This window comes from Daucus carota, chromosome 8 (assembly GCF_001625215.2).
Source record: "Daucus carota subsp. sativus chromosome 8, DH1 v3.0, whole genome shotgun sequence".
NCBI classification, from domain to species: Eukaryota; Viridiplantae; Streptophyta; class Magnoliopsida; order Apiales; family Apiaceae; genus Daucus; species Daucus carota.
The window spans coordinates 29632583-29659140 of record NC_030388.2 but is presented as its reverse complement, the minus strand read 5'-3'; the positions used below and the strand labels follow the sequence as shown (position 1 = coordinate 29659140).

General features: G+C 30.4%; 2 protein-coding genes and 1 long non-coding RNA gene across 27 annotated transcripts in view; 1 reads left to right on the top strand and 2 right to left on the bottom strand.

The window, feature by feature from the left end:
* Positions 1–2139: 2139 nt before the first annotated feature.
* The window catches only part of LOC108198657 (defensin-like protein 2), a 66131-nt gene continuing 41712 nt past the window's right edge, over positions 2140–26558 (top strand). The window contains exons 1-2 of one of the 2 annotated variants that reach the window (XM_064082564.1): positions 2140–2297; positions 2614–2787. In XM_064082564.1, the coding sequence (XP_063938634.1) occupies positions 2234–2297; positions 2614–2777 (228 nt within the window). In that variant the 5' untranslated portion in view covers positions 2140–2233 and the 3' untranslated portion in view covers positions 2778–2787. Of the gene's footprint in view, positions 2298–2613; positions 2950–26558 lie in introns of those variants that run through there. The other variant, XM_017366432.2, reaches the window with a different exon arrangement.
* On the bottom strand, positions 6566–11024 carry LOC108197043 (protein DETOXIFICATION 40). The gene is made up of 7 exons (XM_017364520.2): positions 10576–11024; positions 8822–9456; positions 8075–8131; positions 7438–7676; positions 7198–7316; positions 7021–7107; positions 6566–6847 (listed from the first exon to the last, which is right to left on the bottom strand). The coding sequence occupies exons 1-7, from the start codon at positions 10909–10911 to the stop codon at positions 6782–6784; spliced, it is 1539 nt and encodes a 512-aa protein (XP_017220009.1). The 5' UTR covers positions 10912–11024; the 3' UTR covers positions 6566–6781.
* Positions 20716–25381, bottom strand: LOC108196997 (uncharacterized). Of its 24 annotated transcripts, none has more exons than XR_010286543.1 (9): positions 25103–25378; positions 24859–24929; positions 23839–24751; positions 23544–23656; positions 22565–23472; positions 22326–22361; positions 21953–22184; positions 21268–21445; positions 20716–21094 (listed from the first exon to the last, which is right to left on the bottom strand). It is a non-coding gene; the product is annotated as an uncharacterized LOC108196997 (long non-coding RNA). The 24 variants fall into 24 exon arrangements; XR_010286540.1 differs by having other exon boundaries at positions 22565–23656; positions 23839–23893; positions 24279–24751; positions 25103–25376; XR_010286544.1 differs by having other exon boundaries at positions 22565–23893; positions 24279–24384; positions 24665–24751; positions 25103–25375.

The following is a 26558-nucleotide window of genomic DNA, read 5'->3' as shown; positions in this document are numbered from 1 at the left end:
TATAAATTGTGATTGATCAAAGTAAGAAAAACACATGATCATTATTTGTGAGTCGATTATAAATGTGAGAAGCATGATATTGATATGAACGTAACTTGTAAAATTATATATTACATTTTACGAGTGAGGGTTGGTTGAGTAAAAATTACATTGCGGATTGATTTTGAACAACTTTATTTGAAATCGGCTTGAATTCAAATTGACTCGAATGGTTCATGAGAAAATCATATCCCGCTTCTTTATTAACGAGCTTATCTTGAACATCATTTTTTCGTTTGATCAGAAAACTCGAATTTGCAAGGCACATTTCAAAAAAAAAAAAAATTAAACTCATTTTGACCCGTACAAAACTCGACTCGACTCAATTCATTTGCCGTCTTAGAAAATTGCAATGCAGTATATAGCTGGAAAAACCTTAAATTCAGATTATCATGCAAAAAATATCTAATCTACTTAAGATTTAACTTTCGGCTTTTGGAGACTATTAAACTCCGTTTGCACTAAAGATTCTGGTTCTTAAGCGGTGTGAAAAACCTGGAGCTTGAGAACGTTGAATTATTATATAAACAATTAAGTTGCCATGTGAACCTTTGGAATATAGTCATCGCAGCTCAAACTGGTGCCACCATATATAAGAACGTGACGGAGGGACTCCAGGAATATAAAAACATTCGATCTAACGGTCAACATTCTCTAGTGATGAAATATTCTATCCGACACATACGGTCCACTGCTTAATATATAATATACGTGTATTATAATAATTTAGGAATTAATATACGCAAATAAATTCAGATACTGAGACATATCGTTGATTCGTTGCAGTTTTTGCGCAACACGGAAATGCGCAAGTGTAACCACCAACCACCACACCCCCGTAAAGGGTTGAAACTCCGTCCTGAAATTTACGGGCCCTAATCAAATTCGATTTATTAGATCGTTCTTATTTTAGTGTAATCGAACTCGTGACGTCAGAATAGCAAAGTCTTAAACGTTACTTTCCAATCATCTGGGATATCCCATGGGATTATGAAATAAATATCTTTGTAGTATATAATTGAGATCATTGTGTCCTGCATCACTAATTCAGATTGTGGGGTTTGAATCAAAATTTAATATTTAAATTTTTATACATAAAAAATTAGAAAACAAATTATGAAATTATAGTAATTTATATTTTAAAAAAAACTGTCATGAAATGCAAGCGACGGAAGAGTGCCGAGGTGCGGTTTCTGTCGAGGACGAAGCCCAGTCCATGAGTAGTATTTTAGTTAGGTCCATGATCAGTTTGGACCTTCTTTGTATATCTGCTATGCTTAGATTTAGACCAGCGTAAGGTGCAATCACTTGTCAGCCCAACACATATTTGCAATTTAAAATATGCAAAGGCCCAGCAGCGCGGGCTTAAATAGTAGTTTACCAATATTGACGTGTTGCTACGAATTCAGTGTTTTTATATATTATAATTTGAGCTTAATTTAGGAAAATTGAAGGCAGTCTATCAAAAACAGGAAATCTACAAATGGGAAAAGAAAGAAAACACAATAATGTTCATACTTATGCACAACCCTTTTCTTTGCAAATTAAAGAAAATACTACAACTTTAGAAGTACAGGGGAGACGAATTCTTTAGACAAAAGGAAAAGACAGGTCATATTTCCACATCTCGGATCCGAAAATCACACTCCATTTTGAAAAAGTGAAAAAGCTAACATAATAATGCGCATCAACACCAATGTGACAGGTACTATTAACATAGAATACTATTTATATAATTTTCCGATAAATTTTTATATCTTCTATTTATAAATCAAGACTAATCAGTTGATCTATCAATTTAAAATTTATTAGAAATTTATTTAAAAAAATCGATGAGCAGGGATTTTTAGTCATATCAAAATGTCATCGATAATTCGATAAAATATTATTTCAAAAAATTAATCGAAAAATTATAAGTAAGTCAGGATTGAGACACGGTTGCTATTGCTATTCAAGCTTCCATTCCATCTGAATTACAATTCAAGTACAACAACTTAATGCTAAAAAATATTTCCGGAAATTAAAAAATCATAAATCAAAAGGAACCGTCCAGAAAAAGTAAGATCATGCATGCTACTTGTCGGTAACGGAAAAGTGAAAAACCCACTATATAAGCACACAACCAGTGACACTGAGTAAGCAGCATTCTCCTCTATATACACATTTTCCCCTCTCGAATTCGCTTTATAATACAATGGCTCTTTCCCTGCGTCTATTTTCGGCTCTTTTCATGGCGGTGATGCTCCTCATGGCCAACGGTGAGTTAATTCCACGTTTATTTCTTTTCGATAATTAAACATACTCACAGTCACATTCGAATTTGAGTCTGAGTCGTCCTCTAGTTGTATGTTTTAACACTCCTCTTCACTCGAAATGTCCATTTTAAATTGTGAGAATATTGGAGGTGTCAAGGGTTCGAACCTGAGACCTCCTGCAAACCTCGCTCTGATACCATGTAAAACTATTCAATCTAAAACTTTAAGAATGTTAGAAAAGACCATTTTATGGCTCTTATGCTTATATTTTGAGGTTGATATCATCTGACAAATTCATGTTTATTTTACATTTATGTAGGAATGGGAATCGCAGAGGGCAGGACATGTGAGTCCCAGAGCCACAAGTTCAAGGGAACATGCGTGAGCCGGAGCAACTGTGCTAACGTTTGCAAGAACGAGGGCTTTCCCGGTGGCCACTGCAGAGGTTTCCGCCGTCGCTGTTTCTGCATCAAACATTGTTAACTTGATTTGAGGAGCTAAGAGAGTATGCTCGCATGCACTTGATTTTCCTGCTTGTTTACTGTAATAATGAGTTTTGTTCAAGGTTGTGTAATTTGGGCTGTCAGCTCTACAAGTGTGTTTTATGTTTGTAACTTTGATTGAACTCTGGAGTTTCCAAGAATTTACTTCTCTAGCTTCTAGCTTTTGTCTTTTGATTTTGAATTAATTACCAAAAAAACTATACAACTATCATGTCTTTTTCATTTTAACCATAATAGTATATTTATTGCAGGATAATGCAAGTAACTTTAAAAAATTATATTCTAAAAACCCACTATCACTAATCCATAACCACGATTAAGTTAACTTTGAGATGTATGTCACATATATTATCAAGTTATTAATTATTAAATTAATTAATATATGAATTTTATTAATTTTTTACTATCCAATTAAAAGGTCAAATCCTAATTCATATTTTACACAAATATAGAGCGAATCATAATTTATGTATGAAGGTAGAGGACAATGTTAGCATGATTCTTTTGAAACACAATCAGCCTACTAGATACCTGTGTATCGATAATTTTTCATGTGATTTAAAAATTTATAAATTTATTCAAACTCTTGACCGCTTTATGAATCAGTGTTACTAATTTTGTCGATATTACTGCAACATGGATATGATAAATGTATTTTGTTCGGGTACAACCTACACAAGCACATATAATATATATGGTATTTTGAGATTTCTACATGATTTTTAATAAATATTATATATTTTTCGATTATGATTTTCGATTATAAATATAATTCTTCAACAATATTAATATATATATATATATATATATATATATATATATATATATATCTGTGTGTGTGTGTGTGTGTGTGTAATTTTAAAATAAGAGTATATATATAAGAGTAATGTTACATCCATTTAACCATGGTTGAAATTGGGTTCTCTCAAATATGTTTTCTATTAGTTAGTTGCATTTTTCTGCAACAAAATTAGTATTATGGTTAAAATGAAAAAATCATAAAAGTTTAATAGTTTTTTCAGTAATTAAGTCTTTGATTTTTCTCCATACTTACTTTTGACAAAATAAGAATTTATTCTGAAAAATTATTTTATATAATTATACAGTAACTTAAAATTAAATATTCATGAGGTGTTTAATTAATTTTTTTTGACATTAGAAATATTTACTTACCACAAAAGGTATATATTTATATGTTTTATTTTTCAGAAATATATATTAATTTTTGAAAATTAAATAAATTGATTAACGAATTACAATTGAATCGTGAGAAGGAAAGAGTCGTGATTTCTTACTTAAAGTAAAAAGTGGATTAGAAGTGAAGGAGTTAATAAAGTGTTTGGAAAGAAGCACAAGCTGAAAGACAAATTAACATTCTCAACATCTTAAAAATGCTTTAACTTGTCATGATGCAATAACAACTTTTTCTTTCCAAAACAATACAATAATATAGTTATAAATACCGAATATATTATCATCACAATGTTGTCACTTAATAAAAAATGGGTAGATACAATATTTGTGTGGTACAAATGGAAGAAAGAAAATAATAGGTTTCGAGACCTTGATGAACAATGGGAAAATGTAATGTATGCAATAGAACAAGTAACTAGACTTGGAGACAAGAGAGAAAAATATGAAAATCTAAAAAATAAACTATTATATGACAATCATCTTACAGGATGATTCAAGCATGATGCAGAATGATGCAGTCAATGACACAGAGATGATGCAGACAATGATGCAATTGGAAGGATGACATATGCAGTGACGTCATCAGAAAAATAATTGAAGCCAATAATGCAAGGCAATCAAGCACCAGCAATAATAGAGCTATATGATTAAAAATCAATCATATAAAATAGTTTGTCTTTATTAGCTAAGAATCTAGTATAAATAGAGGCTTGTATATTCGTTGTAACTCAGAAATCATCTGAGCACTTCTCTCTACTAGCTCATGTGTTGAGCAATATTTCTTACTGTAAAAATCTCTTAAGATCAATAAAAGCTTGGATTTTGGATCAAATTTGAGGCTTGCATATCAGGTTATTACATGAGTAATAACTCGTGTAAGTATTCTTAATCTTTATCTTTATTATTACAGATTATATCTGTTTAAATATCTATTTAAATTAATCAAGTTCATAACTTGTTATCTCCCTTCTATAATAATATAAATACTATTACACCCACTACTTTCCTCGACTATCTCAAATCTATTATTAAATATAAATGGGTCCCACCACTATACCCACTTTTCATCTAACTTTACTCATTTATTACATAATTTTTTGGTCTTTCGTGTCCCAACCATTTGTATACAAATGGCTGGGACGGAGGGAGTACATATATATAATAGCCCTACATGTCTTATTTTATTAATAATTTAAAATTATGCATAATTAATACATATGATTAATAGCTTATTAGTTTATAATTAACATATTAATTATATCTAGCATATTAATTTATTAATGATTAAATTTTTAAATAGCATTGTTTATTACTAATGACTATGTAATTAAGTAAATTATCAAACATTTACAGCTGAGTAATTAATTTACATGAGATTCTCATTTATGTCCTACCTACCTATCTTAAATATGAATTAGGAATTATGTTTTTTTTTAAACCTCATGTATGAGCATGAAATAAGAAAACTCATAATTAATCAACTCTATCTACTATCTACTATATCATAATAAATATCTTAATATCACACACTAATCACTATCTTACAATAATAAAACCAACAAAATCTCAATCCAGTGTACCTTACCGAAAATATCTCCTTAACAATAAATGTTTTGCTATATAATCACAATTGCTCGCAAGTTTAAGCATACCCTTCATTAAAATTTCCGAGTTCTAATCAAAATTTATAGATGGCTCGCTCCATGTTCATATTTCTAATTGTTTCACTCTTGTTAATGTCTTGCACGGCACAAATGAAAACTGGTAAATTTCACTAATTAATTCTTCATTTTGCTCATTTAAACTCGTTCTTCTTGTGTAAAATGCAATCATAATATTCTTGCTATAATTATTATTATTATTATTTTGTCTTACAATTTTTAATTTTTTATATGTTATTTCTGCACACCAGATGAAGACTTGGGGTCGATGATCGCCGGAAATGCAATGTGCAAGACGCCGAGCCGTAAGTTCCATGGACTGTGTTTCAGTAACCAAAATTGCGCTGATATATGTCAGACTGAGGGATTTTTGGATGGTGAATGTGAAGGATTTCGTCGCCGTTGTTTTTGTATCAAACCTTGTTAATCAATCTTATTTCTTGTTTTTGATGATAATGAACATTTATAGCACCCAGTTGATGTTCTGTACTGACGCTTGCATGGTGAGAAAATGTCGAATTCAAACCGAAACCGAACCCGATTGGGGTTTAATTGATTGATCTCCGATTTTTTAAATAATGTTTAATATCAATAAGAAATAAGAAAAACTAAACGTTGTTTGGTTTAACATAAAAGTTGTTATTATTTATTAGTGAGAAGTTATTTATAAATAAAAATTGGTTTTTAATCTATATGTTTGAATAATGTTTTTTTGTATTTACAACTTATCAGTTATAAAAATTATAAATTTAATAATAAAATATTATAAATTATCTTTTAAAGTGGTTTTTCATATATTTGTAAAAACAAATTTCAAAAAATAAAAATGAGTCGCCAAAAAAGCCCACAGTATTTTCAACTTCTTTCGGGCTTTCAAATCATAATTTAACTTATAAAATTTTTACACGAACAATACTAATAAATTATTGCTTCTTATTTATAAATTCATAAGCCGAGCTTTTAAATCTATCCAAACGACACCTAATTATTTGTCGATTGCTCTGTTGAATTTCTCAATTTTAATCACGGTCCAATGACAAGAATATTAAAACAAATCATTTCCAGATCAGGTTCCATTTCATTGCTGAGCATGGAGCTCATAGTACTGTTGCGCGGTTATTCCGTCCGCTTATTCTAAAAGAAGCGGTTGTTTCTTAGTATCCCAGTTATCCAGCCTCTTCTTAGCTTCCTTCACCTGTAATTGATTGGTTTAAACATCAATTCATTAGAAACATCACAATTTAATGAAATAGAAAGACCAACTCACATTAAAGTCCTAAAACTCGGAAGAAAAATAATTTTAATACTTTGTTTGATTTTATTTTATTTTTCATAGAATAAGTCACTTATTTGTATAACTTTATATACCTCTTTTTTCCAATCCGTTCGAAATGTAACCCATAGCAAAATGAAGGTTTGCATCACAGTACCACCAATCATCCCTAGCCATATTCCCTGACCAAGAAACACATGCATTAAAATTATTATACGACACTAATCATAAAAGAGCTGCCAAGGGCTAGTAAAAAGTAAAAACTAATGTACCTTAGCACCAAAATTGAAGTAAAATCCAAATACAGCACCAAGAGGGATCCCCACAACATAATAACACCCGACATTTACATATGCCACAAAAGTCTGCCATCCGCATCCAACCGCAACACCTATATTTGCGCGCACACATTAAAATTGTCGGAATCAGGAGAGGCAAATCCAGGCTGAAGCTCGGGTTCCTTTCGATCCTAATTTGAATATCTAGATGGATATAATATGGTTAAGACTTACCTGATAAGACTGGTTGAACTCCATTTAGAAGGAGAGTGAGGGCGAGCAAGGGGCAAAGATCTGAGACCGCTTCAGCAACCGCTTCGCCGTCTGTAAAAGCGTAGCTAATAACATCGCGTAGTAAGAGGACGATAATCGACGCGATGACGGAGATGATGAAGGATACGGTGTTCACAATTACTACAGAAAATGCAGCTGATTTCGGGTGCGCTGCTCCCAACTCATTACCAACGCGAACACTGCACACATAATTTTATATTACAGATGACTTAGTGCCTGTTTGGCAATCGGAAAGAAGTGCTTCTTTCCGTAATAAGTCAGCTTCTACTTTTCTTGACAGGTTTGTGTAAAAAATCGAGAAGCAGTTATAAAAAGTTAGAAATGCTAGCTTTTCTTTCACGGCGTCTATTTCTTTCCCAAACACTTTAATCACTTCTAAGTCTTAACATGCTTCTCACTTCTGCTTCACTTTTTTTATTTTAAAAAAGAAGCACTTATTTTAAACTCACTCAAACGGCCTCTTGAAGTTTACAGTTAAGTATTTTTTCTCGTGCATATGCAACAAAATCGTTTTTAAATACATGCCGATAAAATTTTCAGAATCAAACAGCGCACGATTTTGATGATAATGACTTACCTTGCCGCTGCATTAAACCCAACCGAAATCATAAATACCCATCCAGATATTGTCATGCTGCAAATGAAAATATTGAACAAATTAGTTTATATATCAATTCTATTATTCAATTTTTTTAAGAGAAACTGACCTACGCTTTGACAATATGATTGTTGTTGAAAATAAACAATAGGAAAAAGACTCTTCAATTATTGTACAAATAAGTGATTATAAACATTCACAAATTATTATTGCACAGACCCATCGAGTGGACGTTTAAGTATATGGACAGTTCGTCCCCACCTATACCTTTCTCGGTCTGTATTTTCTATAAGAGTAGTGCTACATGCACAAAACTGAATACAAATTTTACATAAAATGATATGATAATTAAGATGAAATGTTTTAATTGATGTTATTTATGTGAATACAGTGGCTCATTCCAATCAAAGGGTCACAAATTAATACTCGAAATTGTTTTCAAATTAATATGTTTTTAACAAAAAATTTGACCATGTTATACCTCTGGGCTCTGGATATGTTATAATTGAAGGGATAGCAGTCGGCACTAGCACAGAATGGACCTTCAGCGACGGTCAAATTAGGCCTTTAACATCGGCGTTCCAGTATAGTATATGAAAGCGAAACTAAAGGGTGGCCCTTGGTTTCTATAAAACTTTGTTTGTATTCGTTTGTGTTGATAGACAAGTTTAAACGTGTAACTAAAATAATTATGCAAAAAGGAGCTAGACAAGTTAGAAAATTTACCAAACTGAAAGAGAGTCCAATGCTAATTCCGGGTTCTCCAGCAATCCAGCTAAGAGGACCAGAATCTGAAAATACCATGTCTCCAAGCACAACATCACTGCCGAGGCTGCTGATAACCGAAAAAAAGCCGGTAGCCCGGAAAACGCCCCTGTCAAGCTGAATCCGGTCCATGTATATTTACACTTCTCACTTTTCAGTATATACACAAACTGTGCCACCACAATGATCCACCATGATAAACTCAAAGTCAGGGATGCACCAAGTAATCCTAGCCCGATTTTGTACACCGCGAAATAGCTGATAATAAGATGTAACACTAGTGTGACAGTTGAAATGTATGCACTCGGTGCAACGATACTCTGTGCTTGCAAAAATTTCTGTATAGGAAAATTCAAGGCGTAGGCGAAAATCTGAGGGATCAGACCGTATACGAATAATGCAGCTGCAGCTGAAATTTCTGCTGATTCTCCGAGCAATAGGAGGAGAGGTTTCGAGTAAATGTAGGCAAAAGTGAGTAGTACACCGGTTGCAGTAAGGAGAACAGAGGATCTCTGAAGATAAATGCCTAGCAGTTCATATTTACTTGCACCATATGCTTGTCCACATAGTGTTTCCACTGCACTTCCCATCCCCAGCTGCATGATGATATCATAACCCCGTTTAGCTTATCTTACTTTTCTTGAATAAGTCACTTATTTCTGGAAATAGAACGTAAATATGTATTTTTTTCCTGAAAATAGGTGACTAATTTCTGCAAATAAAGAATGTTGAACGCCTATTAAATACTTACTACTAAAAATTTTCTGAAATAAGTCCTTGTTTTGATCATTAAAACTAGCCAAAAATTAGCCATCTTATTAAATATTAACCACAAATATTAAAGACAATTTTTTGGTTTTTGATGCGAAAAGTGAAAACTACTCCACATAAGACAATTCAACCATTGATTTTCAGAAACAGATATGGACCTTCCGATTATGCAGTATCTGCAGTAATTAGGAAAGTGACATACAAAAAAGAAGTGGCTATTGAGCTCACCCTTAGATTATCTACTTCATATCAATCTTCCAAGCCTTGCTCTTCCACACATTCAACTAAATTTTCTACACTTCTAGTCCACTGCAATAATTTGGTTTTTATTTTTTAAATGTATATATACATATTGAGACAGACAGGAAGATGGTCATATCTGACAACCGGAAATTGGACCATATTTGACCTGGGGTGCGTGTGTTACTCGCTCATCGACGGAAAAAATGAATTTTGAACAAAGAGGAGTGTTGAAATATAACATGATCCTGACGGTAAGTCAGGATTTTAAAAGAATCAGCGACTTCATTAACATTTTACGACGAAACAGTTTGTAAAGATTAACAAATTCTTAACACTTAGGGGCCGTTTGGATGAGTTTAAGATAAGTGTTTCTTGCTTAAAAAAAAATAGAATAGAAGTAAAAAACAAGTTTAGACTTATAAGTGATTAAAGTGTTTGGGAAATAAGTAGAAGCCGTGAAATAAAAGCTAGTATTCATAAATTTTTATAAGTACTTCTCGACTTATTACACGAATAAGTACTTCTAACTTATAACTCCAGAAGCTGAGCTTAAAAGTTAAAAGCTCCCCCCAAACACCCACTTAATCTAATTGTTGAAATATGACATAAGATTCATTTGAAATTTTCCCATGACATTTCAAATTTTAAATGAACAGTTCTCAGCATGTTATCAGAGTTCAAGCTCGATAGAAAGCACATACCATGAGTCCGTAAGCAAATACTTGTATGCCAGTATTCCCCAGAGAAGCTGCCGCAAGCTCAAGATTTCCAAGGTGGCCGCAAAATATCTGCGTCGACATCGACATAAGATAGTTGATCATGTAAACCGCCACCGCCGGAGCTGCAAGATGCACCAATAACTTCATTTCGATCCATGTTGCCGCACGGTATCGATCCCATGTCGAAACATTCATGTTCGATAATATATTTTCGAGCTCGTTACTAGCTTCGGCTTCATGTTTTTCTGATACCGAAGATACGGCTGAGACGTTTTGCTCTAGGAGTTGCTGATAAGAAATATTTTCGTGATTTTCCATTGGATTTGCGAGGTGGTTTGGTGGTGGTGTTAGGTGGTGATGAGATGAGATATTTGTTTTGTGCTCTTAGCTCACAAGAGACACAATATGATTTGTATACTGTCTTGGCTTACTTATACAGTTATACTGGTCTAACTTTGTATCTAGACTTTAATTATGATCGATAGGAAACGACCGGGCATAGTCATGATGACGAACATTAGATGAGGCCGTTTGAGTGAGTTTAAAATAAGTTGTTCTTGCTTAGTGTAAAAAAAGTGAAATAAAGTTTGAAGTTAGTGTAAAAAAAGTGAAATAAAGTTTGAAGTTAGTTAAGACTGATTAAAATGTTTGGAAAAAAAAATAATAAAATTAAGAATTCTAACATTTTATAAGTGATTTTTTGACTTTTTACACAAACGGTACAAATACGTGTGCTTCTAACTTAAAAGTTAAAACTTCAGAAGCGCTCAAACACCTCTATGTATTTTTTTGAGAATTCATTATGAGTTGGGTACCGTTATTTCATTTTACTGTAGATTCATAATTTATCTAAAAAGTAACAGAAGTTCACATAAAAAAAATTCAAGAATAATGTTAACTTTGTATATCGATCGACTGGATTTATCAAAATTTATAGACGTTGACAAAAATTTAGTATGAATTTGGTTTCATGCTCTGTTTCGAGCTCTTTGCGATTCAGCAGAGCAGATTTCAGGCTGTGCTGCATGACATATGATACGTTAAAAATCACTGATTTGAATAATTAGTCATCTGATTAATTATTATAAATTATTAATCAATCACAACATTGTATCCTAAAACTAATATAACAGAATTAATATTTTATTACATTATTACAATATTACTCATTTAATATTTCATTAACATTTCGATGATTCTCCGATCCTATTAATCACTAGACGATGACTTTGCTAACTATTTATAATTTCTGTAATTCACAAAATTAATTGAGATAACGGTTATTCATATTCATGTATATTGAACTTTTGAATGCAATATATATAATATGGATCAAATTTGTTGTTTTGTTGCTTAAAACAAAATCTATAAAATTCTATCGCATAAGAATATTTTCGAACGGTTGAAAAGTGTTAGCTAAAAATATATATGTCATCCGCATATCATTTAGGTGGTCCTTTTACATATATAACAATATCACAATTCAACCATCATCACTTACCAAAAAATATTAAAAATAACTAAATATCATCCAATTGAATAGATTTGTTGAGCAAAGAAATTTTTAGGTATAGTTTTAACTTAAAATAATTAAACATAACATTATTGGAATGTATTTCTTTACCATTACTCCCTCCGTCTCTAAATACTTTTCATGTTTGTGTTTTTCACGTTTGCCAACACATATTTTTGATCGTTAATATCTTTCATTTCGTATTAGTATTAAATATAAAAACTTCACTGTATTAAAGTACTCGTGAATACGAATTCAACAAGATCACTCATGACTATATTTAGTTTTATAGATTAGATAAATGAGTTAAGTTCAATGGAGACCACATTTTTTTTGGAGACCCGGAGACCATCTATGTTCTGCAGTTAAAATATTTCATAAAAACATTGCAAAACGTATAGTTTTGCAAATCATGTTCTACGAAATCATTATTTCATTTAAAATCTTGAATATCATATAAGTTTTACATGTGGAACATTACAAAATGTTTTGTTCTATGAAATATGTTTACTTTGCAGAACATTTGTTCAACTTGCAGAACATACATTATCAACTTATTAAACATAGATGATCTTCAACAATTTTAATGAATACATGATATTTGTAGAACATATTTTACAAAATAATGTATTTTATAGTGTTTTGATTGCAGAACATACGTGGTCTTCGAGGTCTCTGATGAAATAGCGGTCTCCACAGAACTTTACTCTAGATATAAATTAGCAATTTGTCTTGTGTTATGAACAGTACCGACATTACAAATAAAAAAAAAACAGAAAGAGTATCATTTAGATAAATATTATAGCTAATAAATTTAAGGAAAATGTTTGTTGCACATAATTATGTACAAAAACATATACATAATGACATGTGGTGGATTTTAATTGAATGCCCCCCCTGCATTTACACCAACCACCCCAATTAAAACTCACCACATCACTTGCTACGTCATTATGTACAAATTTTCTGTACACAATTATGTACACCTAACACTACTCTAAATTTAATATCTGCCTCGAAGATGCTTTAACACGGACTAAAATACAAGATCCATCAAAATGGGTTGGCGTAAAATTTAAATTCTCACATGGGTTCCTGTTAAACAAGTACTCGATCTGATGCGGTCACTGCCATTGTCATTTAAAACTCAGCTACTTAGCCACTGCGCTCATCAGCCGTCTCTCCTCGTCCTCTCAGCGAGTTAGAAACGTTTTGACATATCTAAATTTAAACCTGGAATATGGCAATATGCCATGCTCTGAAACATGAACTTGTGTGCCCATGTATACTGTTCCCGTCTCAAAATAGTAGTCACACTTGGTTTTGTACTAGTCAAATTGACTAAAATTTGACTGAAATTTATTAATATTTTATCAATTGACAAAATAAAAAAATATGTCATTAGAAATAATTTTTAATATACTTTGAAATGTAATTTTCAATTTTTTAAAATAATGAGTGATTAACTTATAATCTTTAGTCAAAATTTAGTTAATTTGACCAACAAAAATAGAAATGTGACAACTATTTTGGGACGGAGGGAGTATATGTTTGTAAATTATAAGTTAATTACAAAAAAGATTATTATGAGTAAAGCACTATTTATGTAACATATAACGTATATTATTCATGAGGCATGTTCTACTATCACAGTCGGATATATTGGCTTATTTAATCAACCCATATCCGAAAGTATAAAATAACAATTTAAAAAAATTACACTATTTCTATATTATATAATGAAAATACATTATATATAACCAGTGTTATAGAAATTGGGAATCAAACCTAATCGGTTGAGCTACCGATTCAGGGATTAATCGGAATTCGGGGATTAATCGGAAGGATTAATCGGAGTGAAAATCGGATTTATTTAAATATCAAAATATTATTTAATATTTAGTTATTATTATATTAGCTATTTAGTAACCAATATATTTACTATATTCATAAACTCTATAATAATTCATATTTAAAGTAATATAGTATTTTAATTTTAATAATTTAACATATATATTTTGATAAAAAAATATATATAAAGATTAATCGGATTTCAAAAATCGAATCGATGACCGATCTTGCAGGGGATTAATCGAGGATTAATCGGTTAAATCGAGGATTTTTAGAACAATGTATATAATACAGCATATACGCTACATAAGCATATACGCTATATAACACCTTACAATTAAGCTGAAAACAAGATTATTCTATACACCATATTCAGAGTCGACATGTGTAGATACATGTCATATGTTAACGTAAATTGATATATGCATAATTTTTAATGAAGCACATTTTACAGTCTAGATTTTCCTAAATTTCATAAACAAGCTCTTCATATTAATAATACTAGCTTATAACCCGTGCAAGGCACGAGAGCTTTTTAATTATTTATAAACTTTTTAAATATATTTTAAATGGTGTGAAAAATTAAATTTATAGATAATAAATTAAAATTATATGTATCATGCCAAAGTATTAAATTCTTTCTATCAAATTTTAAATTTTTTAAAGTAGAATATGTGACGCCAACTCCTATTAGATTATATTTATAAATGTATTTTATATTAGAATTATTATACTGTGATTAAAATATTTTTCTAAAAATTTTTATGGTTCGAGATTAAAATTGATAAACACAATTTGTTTTGAATTAAGAAGATGAATCATAAACATGCAATAAGATAGTAGAATTTGTTTTGGATTAAGAAAAAGTTTTTGTATTCGTTTCTCACATAAATCGGGCATATTAATTTTAAAATATATTAGATAAAAATAATTTTGTGATGGTGCGATTTATACGATTCTACAATTAAAATTGGTAGGAAACATTTATTTTGGATTAAAAAAATCAAAAAGACATGAAAGACAGAATTTGTTTTGGAGTTAGAAAAAGAATTATAAACATGCAAGTAGATATTAGTTTCCTTATAGAACATAATTTAATTTTGTCTTAATCTAACGGTGCTTATTTGTTCAATATACGATCCAACGGATGATAAGCTGTTGGACCATAGGACCATGCGATCAAATTATCTCCCTTACGCTTATTATATATAAGTATATAATAGAATTTATCTAATTTTATCTTCGGCATATCTAATTCAATTTTAGTATTAAAATATAGAATGTAAATATTGGATTAAAGTAATACTATAAATTTCTTAGATCTAACAAAAATAATTTAGTGGTATTATTTTAATAATTTAGAATACACATGTTTTTCTGGTCATCTACTAATAATATATTCAAAAGATCTAATAATATATTCAAAAAATGATATCAAATAAAATTTAAAAAATAATTCGAATAAGATAAATTTGAATTTTCTAATATGTATTTATAAGCATGCACCAACTATTACTCCTTCCTCCCCGCAAGGGTTGGTTCAGCTGGTTAAAGAGGGGACAAGTATCCTCGTTTACCTTTGTTCACGTAGTTTGCAGGCTATTGCGTGAGCTCGTGGGTTTACCCAGTGCGCACCCGAAGGGTAGCGGCTGCGGGTTCCTACGTTAAAAAAAAAAAAAAAAACTATTACTCCTTCCTTCCGTCCATTTTACATTTCATTTTGACGTTTCACCAGTCAAATTTTTATTATTATTTTTTTTTAACTAGGAATCCACATCCGCTAGCCTTCGAGTACGTGCCGGGTAAACCCACGAATCATATAATTAGAAAATAGATGAAAATTATATCATTAGAAAGAATATTTAATCAATTTTAATATGAAACTTTTAGATTTTAAAAATAATAAATAGAAAATTTGTAATGTTCAATCAAAAATTAGTCAATTTAACTTTTTGAAAATCAAAATGAACATATAAAAGGGAACGGAAAGAATAATTAGGTGTTGAATTTTTGCTAGTTAAATATTATTATTATTAATATAATGAGCCAAGCTTAAAATTAAAAATTCGATCGAACTCGATGTCAAGTTCAAAATTTTTGATCGAACTTAAGTCACGGCCAGTTCGACTCGGTTCCGCTCGTTTATATCGCAATTAACGATGAGTACGAAGGAAGTTTTATAGGAGAGGAGTGATCGCAAAAAAGGCGGTAATAGTGGAGTTATAGGGATAGTGGGTCCTACCTTTAAGTTCCCTCGTACTACAGTAGAATGTTCTTGACTCGCTTTACGAGGCAACACTTCTCATCCCAATCTCGCCCGAATCTTTGTGCTTACTTACGCCACTATTTCTATGTATGTGCACTGTTTTCTTGGTATCTCGACATGCATATAAAATGAAAAATCGAATCAAATGAAATCTCGATAATGAACCAATCATATCTTATACTAGTATTTAAGCCCGCGCTGCCGGGCCTTTACATTTTTTAAATTATGTATAAAAATAAATTATTATCTCATATTTGAATGATAGTTTTAATAAAATAAAATAATTAATTTTGTGTCTATGTAATTTTTTTTAAAAGACTAATTTTGTGAGTCGGATGAAAGTTCATTCGATATAAAAATAAAAGATTTCTAAGAGCATCTCCAACAGTATTGGCTATAATCGTTGGCTAAATTGGACTTGTAATATATTATGTAAAATTTGCTGAACTTGTAAGACATTAGAGTATCTCCAACGGCGTTGGTTATAATCGTTGGCTAAATTGGACCTGTAAGACATTATGTAAAATTTGCTGAACCTGTGAGATATTGTATTTTAATGGTATTGGCTATATTGGTTGGCTATAATTTAAAAAACGAATGTTATTAATATTTTAGTTTGTTAAAATAGAATATATCAGTTTAATATGGTAATAAATGATGTGCAATTGTGATATATCAGTTTAATATGGTAATAGGTGAGTTGTCATGCCAAAAATAAAAAATTTAGCCAAACACTTCAAAAGTTCACACTCCAACCATAGTGACCTGTTGTCTATAAATTTAGTCAACCTCCTGTGGATGGCTAAATTTGTCGAACCTCTACAGGTCTGTAAAAAAATCTGTAGGAAAATTGCACATCATGTATTACCATATTGAACTGATATATTCTATTTTAAGAATTTAAAATATTAATAACATACTGTTTTTAAATTATAGCCAACCAATATAGGCAATACCATTGAAGCGAAATGTCTTACAGGTTCAGCAAATTTTACATAACGTCTTACAGGTCCAATTTAGCCAACGATTATAGCCAACACCGTTGGAGATGCTCTAAGGGGTTTATATGGTTGGAGATACTCTTATGCTTCAATGGTATTGGCTATATTGGTTGGCTATAATTTAAAAATAGTATGTTATTAATATTTAGATTGTTATAAATTGAATATATCAGTTTAATATGGTAATAAATAATATGTAATCAGCGGCAAGGAGGAAAATAAATTGCGGGAGATGACGTGGAATTCGCTACAGATTTGTAGTGGTTCGACAAATATAGTCATGCATGGGAGGATGGCTATAATTATAGACAAAAGTTTGCTATGGTTGGAGTGCTGTTTTTTTTTAGTATTGGCTATAATTTATAATTTCGGTAAGCCACATAGACATTTAGCTAGGGGCTTCACATGGTTGGAGATGCTCTAATAAGAAATAAGTAATTTTGTATTTGTGTCTTTTTTTGTTTTCAAAAATGCGTAGAAATTGTAACTATATAGGAAAAGTATATACAATAATAGTTTAAAATAATAGATAGAATTTATATTTTTTTTGTCAATAAGATTTAAAATATTGATTATATTTTGAAAATTAATATGACGTTATTATATCTATTAGTTCTACTTAAAAACTTTTATATGCAAGAAAATAACAATTGAGTTATAGACATTTAGCTAAGGTCTTCACATGATTGGAGATGCTCTAATAAGAAATAAGTAATTTTGTATTTGTGTCTTTTTTTGTTTTCAAAAATGCGTAGAAATTGTAACTATATAGGAAAAGTATATACAATAATAGTTTAAAATAATAGATAGAATTTAGTTTTTTTTTGTCAATAAGATTTAAAATATTGATTAAATTTTGAAAATTAATATGACGTTATTATATCTATTAGTTCTACTTAAAAACTTTAATATGCAAGAAAATAGCAATTGAGTTATAAAAAAATATTAAATAAAACTTGTGATTTTGTAGTTATAAAAATAAAAGTCCAGTGTAAAAAAAATCAAATTCAACACAAAACCGTTGTATAACTTGAATACTTATAAAAGTTAATTAATAAATAAAATTCATTTACGTTCGAAAATTATGTAATATTTTTAAGTATATGAAAAGTCATATTTTATGAATTACTTCTCGGCGTCGCCGAGCGGCAACACCTCACACTTTAGTCGAATATTTTATAATCAAAATAAATTATATAGCTAAGCAACGTCTCGCATTTTGATTCAATAATTTATATTTTAAAATTTTATATTCAATAACAATTTACACACGTTTTGTAGTAAATTCTTGAATATAAGATGACGATTAATATAAAGAGTCACATTTACATGAAAATTTGTGAATGTGGCTCAATAATATATATTTCATCTATCTCCCTCATTTTTTTACATGTATTTTTTACTTGTGGCACGTATTCTAAGGCTCTAATTAAGCATAGTTTAATAATTTATTTTTGAAACTTTCCTTTATCACTAAAAGTTTAAACAATTTTGTCAAAAAAAAAAGTTTAAAGATTATATTTTTATTTAGATAGAAAAAAATTAAAATAATTTATTCACAAAGAGAAAGCAAATACGAAGTTCACACTCCTGACTACATTCTCCGCCCCTCTCGGTTGTTCACATTCCCCGTTCTTACGCATAGTTCCATACTATATAAAAATAAAAGATTTCCAATAAAAAATAAGTAATTTTGTATTGTGTCTTCTTTTTGTGTTAAGAAATGCATAGAAATTGTAACAATATAGGAAAAGTATTTGCATATACAACAATATTTTAAAATAATATAAAATTTAGTCTTTTTTTGTCAATAAAATTGAAAATATTGATTATATTTTGAAAATTATTTTGACATAATATGACGTTATTATATCTATTAGTTTACTTAAAAACTTTTATATGCAAGAATATAGCAATTGAGTTATAAAAAAATATTAAATATAACTTGTGATTTTGTAGCTATAAAAATAAAAGTCTAGTGTAAAACAAAAATCAAATTCAATACAAAATCATTGTATAACTTGAATATTTATAAAAGTTAATTCTTAAATAAATTTCATTTACGTTCGAAAATTATGTAATATTTTAAGTAAACGAAAAGTCATATTTTATCAAGTACTCCTCGGCATCGCCGCCTCGCACTTTAGTCGAATATTTTATATTTTAGTATTTTATAATCAAAATAATTATATAGCTAAACAATGTCTCACATTTTGATCAAATAATTTATATTTTAAAAAATTTATAATCAATAATAATTTACTAAAGTGGCTTATCCAAAAAAAATCAATAATAATTTACATACATTTTGTAGTAACACCGTCCAGTGGAAATACACCGGCAAACATCCTAGAATGTTACATTAACATTTGATCTGCAAATAAGTGTTTGTTTGGTATCATCATGGAAGTTATTTCCTATAATAACTTTTACTTCCTATCTTCATTAAATGCCAGGGAAGTAACACAAACGTGTTTGGTTGACATAACGTGTTTGGTTGACATGTTGGATATTATATTTGTCTGTATTTTTAATTTTTCAGATAGTATATTTTCATAATCATACAAATAATCATACAAAATTTATATGACTTTTAAAAATTATTCCAAATTATTTAGCAATAAAAATAGTCTATAATAATAATTACACAAAAAAATTAAAATTAATCAATAGATTTTTTTTACTTTACAAAAAATTTGTATATAAAGTTATAAACAAATTAATTATTCAAACTTATTCCTGACTCTAGATTAGATTATATTTTATAAATTTTTGACAACATATTATTATTAATATGCTATCATTTTCTTATTTTTTAAATCAAAAGAACATATTCTATATTTTTAATGAATAAATATAATTCAACAATAAAATTTTGAGTTACATATAATAATAATAATAATAATAATAATAATCTTTAAAAATTTTAATATTTAACTTTATTACTATTATATGTATCAATTTTAAAATTGTTTATATATTTTCACATGTATACATTAAAGTTAAATATGGTGGAAGTGTGAGTGACCGAGTGGAGAGCGGGTAAGTAACTTCCTAGGTTTCGCGGGCATTACAACTTCCCAGCTAGTTAGACTTACAGTGTTTTCGGTAAACCAAACAACCTGATGGATTGTCACTTCCCATACATTTAACCCAGTAGTGGATTTATCCTATGTTGTCCCGGGACACCCGGTTCGATTCTGGCTCACCCCGAGATTTATTAGAACACATACTAATTTGTAAGGCATATAAGCCTGCATTGCAAAAAAAAAAAAAAAAACCCTAACGACCTCTAAGACAATGTATAGTCTGTCTCTGTGATTGTTCATGTTTGTTTTTCAGATCTCTGAGATTATCATAATTGTTTATGATTTCTACCAAATCTGTAAAAAAAAATACTATTGTTGCCCAGAATATTGAGTAACTGAAACTTGATTTTTACATTTATCAAGTAGAGCTTTCACCAAACATAGTGAGCATTGAATCACATCATTACTATATAAAACACCAAAATATTTTATATGATATGTCCAGCTATATAAGTTATAACAATACAGAGTTAACAAAACAAAACACGGTCATCAATTAAATTTTGTTCATAAATGTAAAATAAATCTTGACAACTTATTTCATTTGCATTCTATTTACACCAAAACTTGTTATGACCTATTCATGGCCTGGATTACCATGAGGAGGTCTGATTGTACTGTACTTTGGTGTTCTTTTCCTCCTCTATGGCTTGTTGCATAAGCCCAGCTAAGCACTCTCCGCTCCGGACACCAACTGCTTATGCATAATGTGCTTCAATGCTCCATTAAACATCACTATAGTAGCCTCAATTGGTTCACCCTTTAGTTTCCAGCTATGAACCTATCACAATTGAATCTAAAATTGTAATCTTAGGATGCAAGTGAATGTAACATCTCTCATTAGAAGTCACAAAAATAAATTAAGACAACTATCTTCTCCGCAAGAATGATCCTATTCCATTTGCATTCTATTTATACCAAAACTTTTTATGACCTATTCATGGCCTGAATTACCGTGAGGTTGTGTAATTGTACTGTATTTTCGTGTTCTTTTTCCTCCTCTGTCGCTTGTTGTTTAAGCCAGCTAAGCACTCTCCGGACAGCAACTGCTTATGCATAATGTGCTTCAATGCTCCATTAAATATCACTCTAGTAGCCTCAATTAGTTGACCCTTATAGTTTCCAGCTATGCCTATCATAATTGAATTTAAAGTTGTTATCTTAGGATGCAAGTGAATGTAACATCTCTCGACTCTCATTAGAAGTCACAGTTACTCCAATATTTCAAACATCTCCATTACATTATGAAAATCCTGCATTAAAAATCATCATTTCATACTTCCATCTTCTTCAACCAAAATAGATTTTTTGGACGCAACAATAAATATCTATCCAAACATATTAGTTCATTTCTTGACCTGATACCAGTTATTCAAAAATATTTAAACTAAAAGCCTAAAAAGAAGTGGTCTCCTGTATTACTTTAAAAGTCTTTGACCATTGCCAAACGCACCACCATATAATTAGCATATACTGTTGATACACACAAAAGCCTATATAACTTAATATGAAACTAAGAACCATCAGTTCCAAAGCTAGCACTATTAGTTTGCATATACTCACACAATAAACATTTATAATCTAATAATTTACTGAATTTATTCTTATTTTAATCTTATAAAAACATAAAATCATATACCTTAATAGTCATAATCGGTACAATCTCTAATTAGATTATCAAGTATTGATGCATCACTTCTCTGAGGTAGGCAGAGTTACTGATTCTATTGCAAGCGCGCTTGATTCTTCCCTTGTTTCTGCTCGAGGGGGAACTCCTGATTCTGCAGATGTAGAAGCTTCTGGTTCCACAGCAGGGGGAGCTCCTGATTCTACTACCGAGGGAGCAGCTGGTCTGATGTAGGCGTGGCTGCCTGTTTGAATTAGAACCTTCAACTTTAGGCAAGTATGATCAACTTTATTAAGCAGTTTAATCTACTCAGCAAATCATCGAATATTTAGGCGACAACAACAATAAACTATAAAATTAAAGTGATAAAAAGATTCAAAAATACCTAAAAAGGTATAACTGACGAAGAACCATTACAAACCTAAAAAGACAATGAAGAAATTATAATAAGAAATAGACCTCAGCAAGTATTATTGTATGGCAGTAAACCCTTACAACATACTCCTAAGCAACCTAAGTATTTAATAAGTGTATCGTCAAAATTGTATTTCTTACATTAATGATACACATATAGGTGCAATTTTAAGAACAAAATATTAGCACATATAGGTGTAGATGCCTTACATGAGACAGTTCAACATCTTTGGAGCTGCCCCTTTGTCAACTCGATACTCGCCATTCACAAGATAATCAAGTTCCTTGATGACAGGGAAGACACCTCCTCCAATTCGCACCATCCACAAAACCTATTACAATTATATTATTTGGTTCAGATAACACTATCCTGGGAGGTAAAGAAGGCAAATTATTTCTCACTGGGGAAATATTGAGTAACATGATATAAATAATTAGCATATACATGAGCTCCATTTGTACTACCACCACAAAACCATGCTTTCAAACCAACAGACTCTGCTGTAATAACTATCAAATCATGAACATCAATAAACATAGTATGAAAAAGTTAGTGTATCGTTTAAATAAAAAGACCTAAAATTGACAAATTTACCATATTTTTTCTGTTGGGCAAATCATCAAGTTTATCAACGAAAGTTTAACCTGCAATTGTTCACAAAAAATTCTTGCGGCTCTGTATTCATGAAACCACTAACTAAAAAATTAAAAAGAGTATTGATGCCCGCGTTGCAGGGCTTTCAAATTAAAAAAATTCAAACAGATAAAGGGAGAATAAAATTAGAAGGAAAGCAGGGGTCATTTACTTAGCATGAGTTTAATGTACAAAACGCGGATCAGAAACTATTATATAGATAGATAAATGTAATTAAAGATCATAGTATGACAATGTATAACAGTTTATATATTTGACAGCACTCATGAAACAACTATGTACAGGGCATCAGATTATTGCATGCTGAGTTGTTGGAAGAGAATTCTGAGCTGTTGGAAGAGAATTCTGAGGCTTCTGAACTGTTCAAACGTAAACCATGTGGCTCTGTTTTCTTGAAACCATCATCTCTTAACATTTCTTGCTGTCTTTCTTTGTTTAAGCACTTTGTAACCTAAAAGTAAAGCTAGAGACAATACCTAAGCTAAGAAGAATGAGGCAACATTCAAATCGGAGTTGAGTAGGAAAGTACTATACCCTGAATCATATCTTCAGAGTTGAATAAACGCCACGAAATGAGGCAACATGAATTAGCTAATTAACCGTCAATATTTTTAGGTGGTGGAACAGATAATATTAATGAATCAGCCCTGGTTCCCATGTAATAACATACCAACATAAGTAAAGAAAAGACAATATTATACTCTTGTGTAAAGTATAGTTTCTCTAATACTGCAAAACTTTAAGATGTGTTATATTTAAGTATAATAATAGAGCAAAAAACTATATACTGAGCCATTAGTCGTGTGTATTTCAGGAGCAAATGGATCACCTGCTGACTGGCCTAAAAGTTCAAATAGTAGTCCTCCAGCAACTCTAACTGGGACCTGCATATGTAAAATACTATCAGCAATAATAACAACCATACATATGAACGTGAGTGCTATGTTTCAACTTTCAAGCCTACTGCCCTGGAAGTGACGCATAAGCAAATGAAATGACTAAAATACAGCAATAGTCATCTAAGATATAATAGATGAAACATGCAGTAGCAACTCAATTCCACGTTCCTGACAGTGACACTATATTATCATCTGAGTCAAGAAATTAATAGAGCTAACTTAATTCAGTGAAATTTGTTTACAAATAAATTGATTAATAATCATGTGCCATTTGAAAAAACATAAAAGTATAGAACCACAAAGAAATATACCGAACCTCCAGCTATTAATTCACCCACAATATCCAATTTTGACAAAGCAATTAAAGTACCTGGACGTGGCTTGTGACAATAAATTTTCCCCAGCTAATGACCTATAACACCAACATCAAAATTTGCAAGAGATATACTTAAAGCACAGATTCGATTCGGGAACTCCTACAATCAGTGTGCAAGTCAAAATAATTTTAAAAAAATTATGAAGAACATATATGGTATATTATATGAAAATAATGTCCACACATGCTTAGCACTCCTATAAGTTATCAAGGTATCAAGATGCATCAACATATAAGAAATAAAAATGTCCACATATAGAAAGCTGCACATAGAAACAATGAAATAACACTAAAACCTAACTAATCAGCATGGTAAAATGACCTTTACATATACCAACTAAATCCAGTATATACAAAAAAAATAACAGAAAAAGGCTTACCTAAGCTATAAGAATTCTACGGAAGGCATTAGCAAGTGAAGGTCCAACACCAACCATATTAAACGCCATTAAAAATATAAAGCTATCCTACATCATGTTACAACCATCATAAAGAAGTCCAACTCCATGAATCAATAGTTAAAAATAAGATACCCGACATATACAAAACCCACATAGTCATATACAAAAGTTACCTGAATATTGATATATTCATCGAACTTGTTCTTTTGGACAAATCATCGAACAGTTTCCCGACAAAATTCAACTGTAATAAATAGATAAAAGTTGAATCATAAAACAATAAAAGTTTTAAATGGATATTACAATTAGCACCATCAGTTTCTCGTGAATTCCGGAGGAGATTACAATTAGCACCATCAGTTAACAAATAATATGAAATAAACAAAAAATACGTAGAAAATAAAGCAGGGATCACACCTTTGCCATGGAGGAAATAAGAAGGAAAGCCGATGTAGCTTCTGAGTGCCATCAATGATGAAAATTAGGTCAAAAGTTCAGATTTTGAATTTTAAATCCCAGCTTTGGAGAGAAGCTTCACTTCAGAGTACAAATGCAGTAGCGTGGAGCACAGAGACGTGGCCTTTTGCGCATATATGGTTGTAATGTAAGCGGTGGCATTTTTGCAATTAGTAAGAACTCTAAGGGTGAAAGTCTATGCAGGTTTTACTGTACAAATCACGCAACAGACACTATTATATAGATAGATGGGTTAATTATCAAGTTTATTTATTATTTATTTTTAATTAAAACAAATAAATAATTATATAATAAAATATAAATAATAAATAAATTTGATAAAATACAAATATATTATTTTAATTACTAGAAGTCATTACTTTTTAGTTGGTTTTGATAACATTTAAAAATGATGCGTAAAACTTTATAAATAATTTTTTTACTACTTAGAACTCATATTTCATTGAACTCATATTTCAATGTGCTTGTTTGATATTTATGGTGATTTTAGTGAACATCTTGGTACCGTTTTGAGTTCAGTGACCAACTTAATACATTAAGTCCGCTTCAATGACCAACTAGATAATTAACCCTATATTATATATGAAAATGTTACAATCAAATTATATCACTATGCAAAAATTCAACCAGATTAGTATCACAGGGGTGTATTGAATTGGGATTTTAAAGCATTTTTTTCATTCATGAAATCTGAGAGTATTCGATTGGGATTGTTTGAAATTCATTAAAATCTGGGATTTTAAATTATGCTACAAGATCCGGTGGTATTCAATTGGCATTTTAAATTATGCTTTAAAATCCGATGATATTCAATTGGGATTGTTTAAAATCCATTAAATCCGATAGTATTCAAATGCTGATGGATTTTTTGGATTTCATAAAATGATGGATTTTGTGGCATTTTTCGGTGTATTTTAAGTTTTTTGAAATCCCACCAAAATTAATGGGATTTTCGAAACATTGTACTTAAATTCTATCAACTCTGCGACATTTTATCAAGAATCTGCATAATCACATGTAATCCATTAAAATCCATGAACTAAAAACAATCTATCAAAATCTTAATCGAATACACCCCGCGAATCTCGATAGTGAGCATCATATATTACATGAAAATGTTACAATCAAATTATATCACATGCAAAAATTCAACCAAAATTAGTATCACAGAAATCAGAAGAAGCCAGTTGTTCTAAAACAAAACGAATAATATTACTAATACTCCGGCCATTTAATTTTATACGTTTCTTTTTAACTGCTCGACATGTATTTCAATACTCTTATAAAATATAGTTCCGTAACTTATTTTTGAGATTTTTTTTTTCTGTATAAAAATATAACATCCAAACTTTAATTCAGAAAAAAAAAATTTAAAAATAGATTGCACAACTACACT

Bases quoted from the DNA above. Each gene is read 5' to 3' on its own strand.
- LOC108197043 (XM_017364520.2), bottom strand. From the start codon at position 10,911: ATGGAAAATCACGAAAATATTTCTTATCAGCAACTCCTAGAGCAAAAC. The intron at 7,677-8,074 runs GTAAGTCATTAT...TTATGTGTGCAG, and splicing joins GGGTTTAATGCAGCGGCAAG to TGTTCGCGTTGGTAATGAGT. The intron at 6,848-7,020 runs GTATATAAAGTT...AATCAATTACAG, and splicing joins GAACGGATTGGAAAAAAGAG to GTGAAGGAAGCTAAGAAGAG.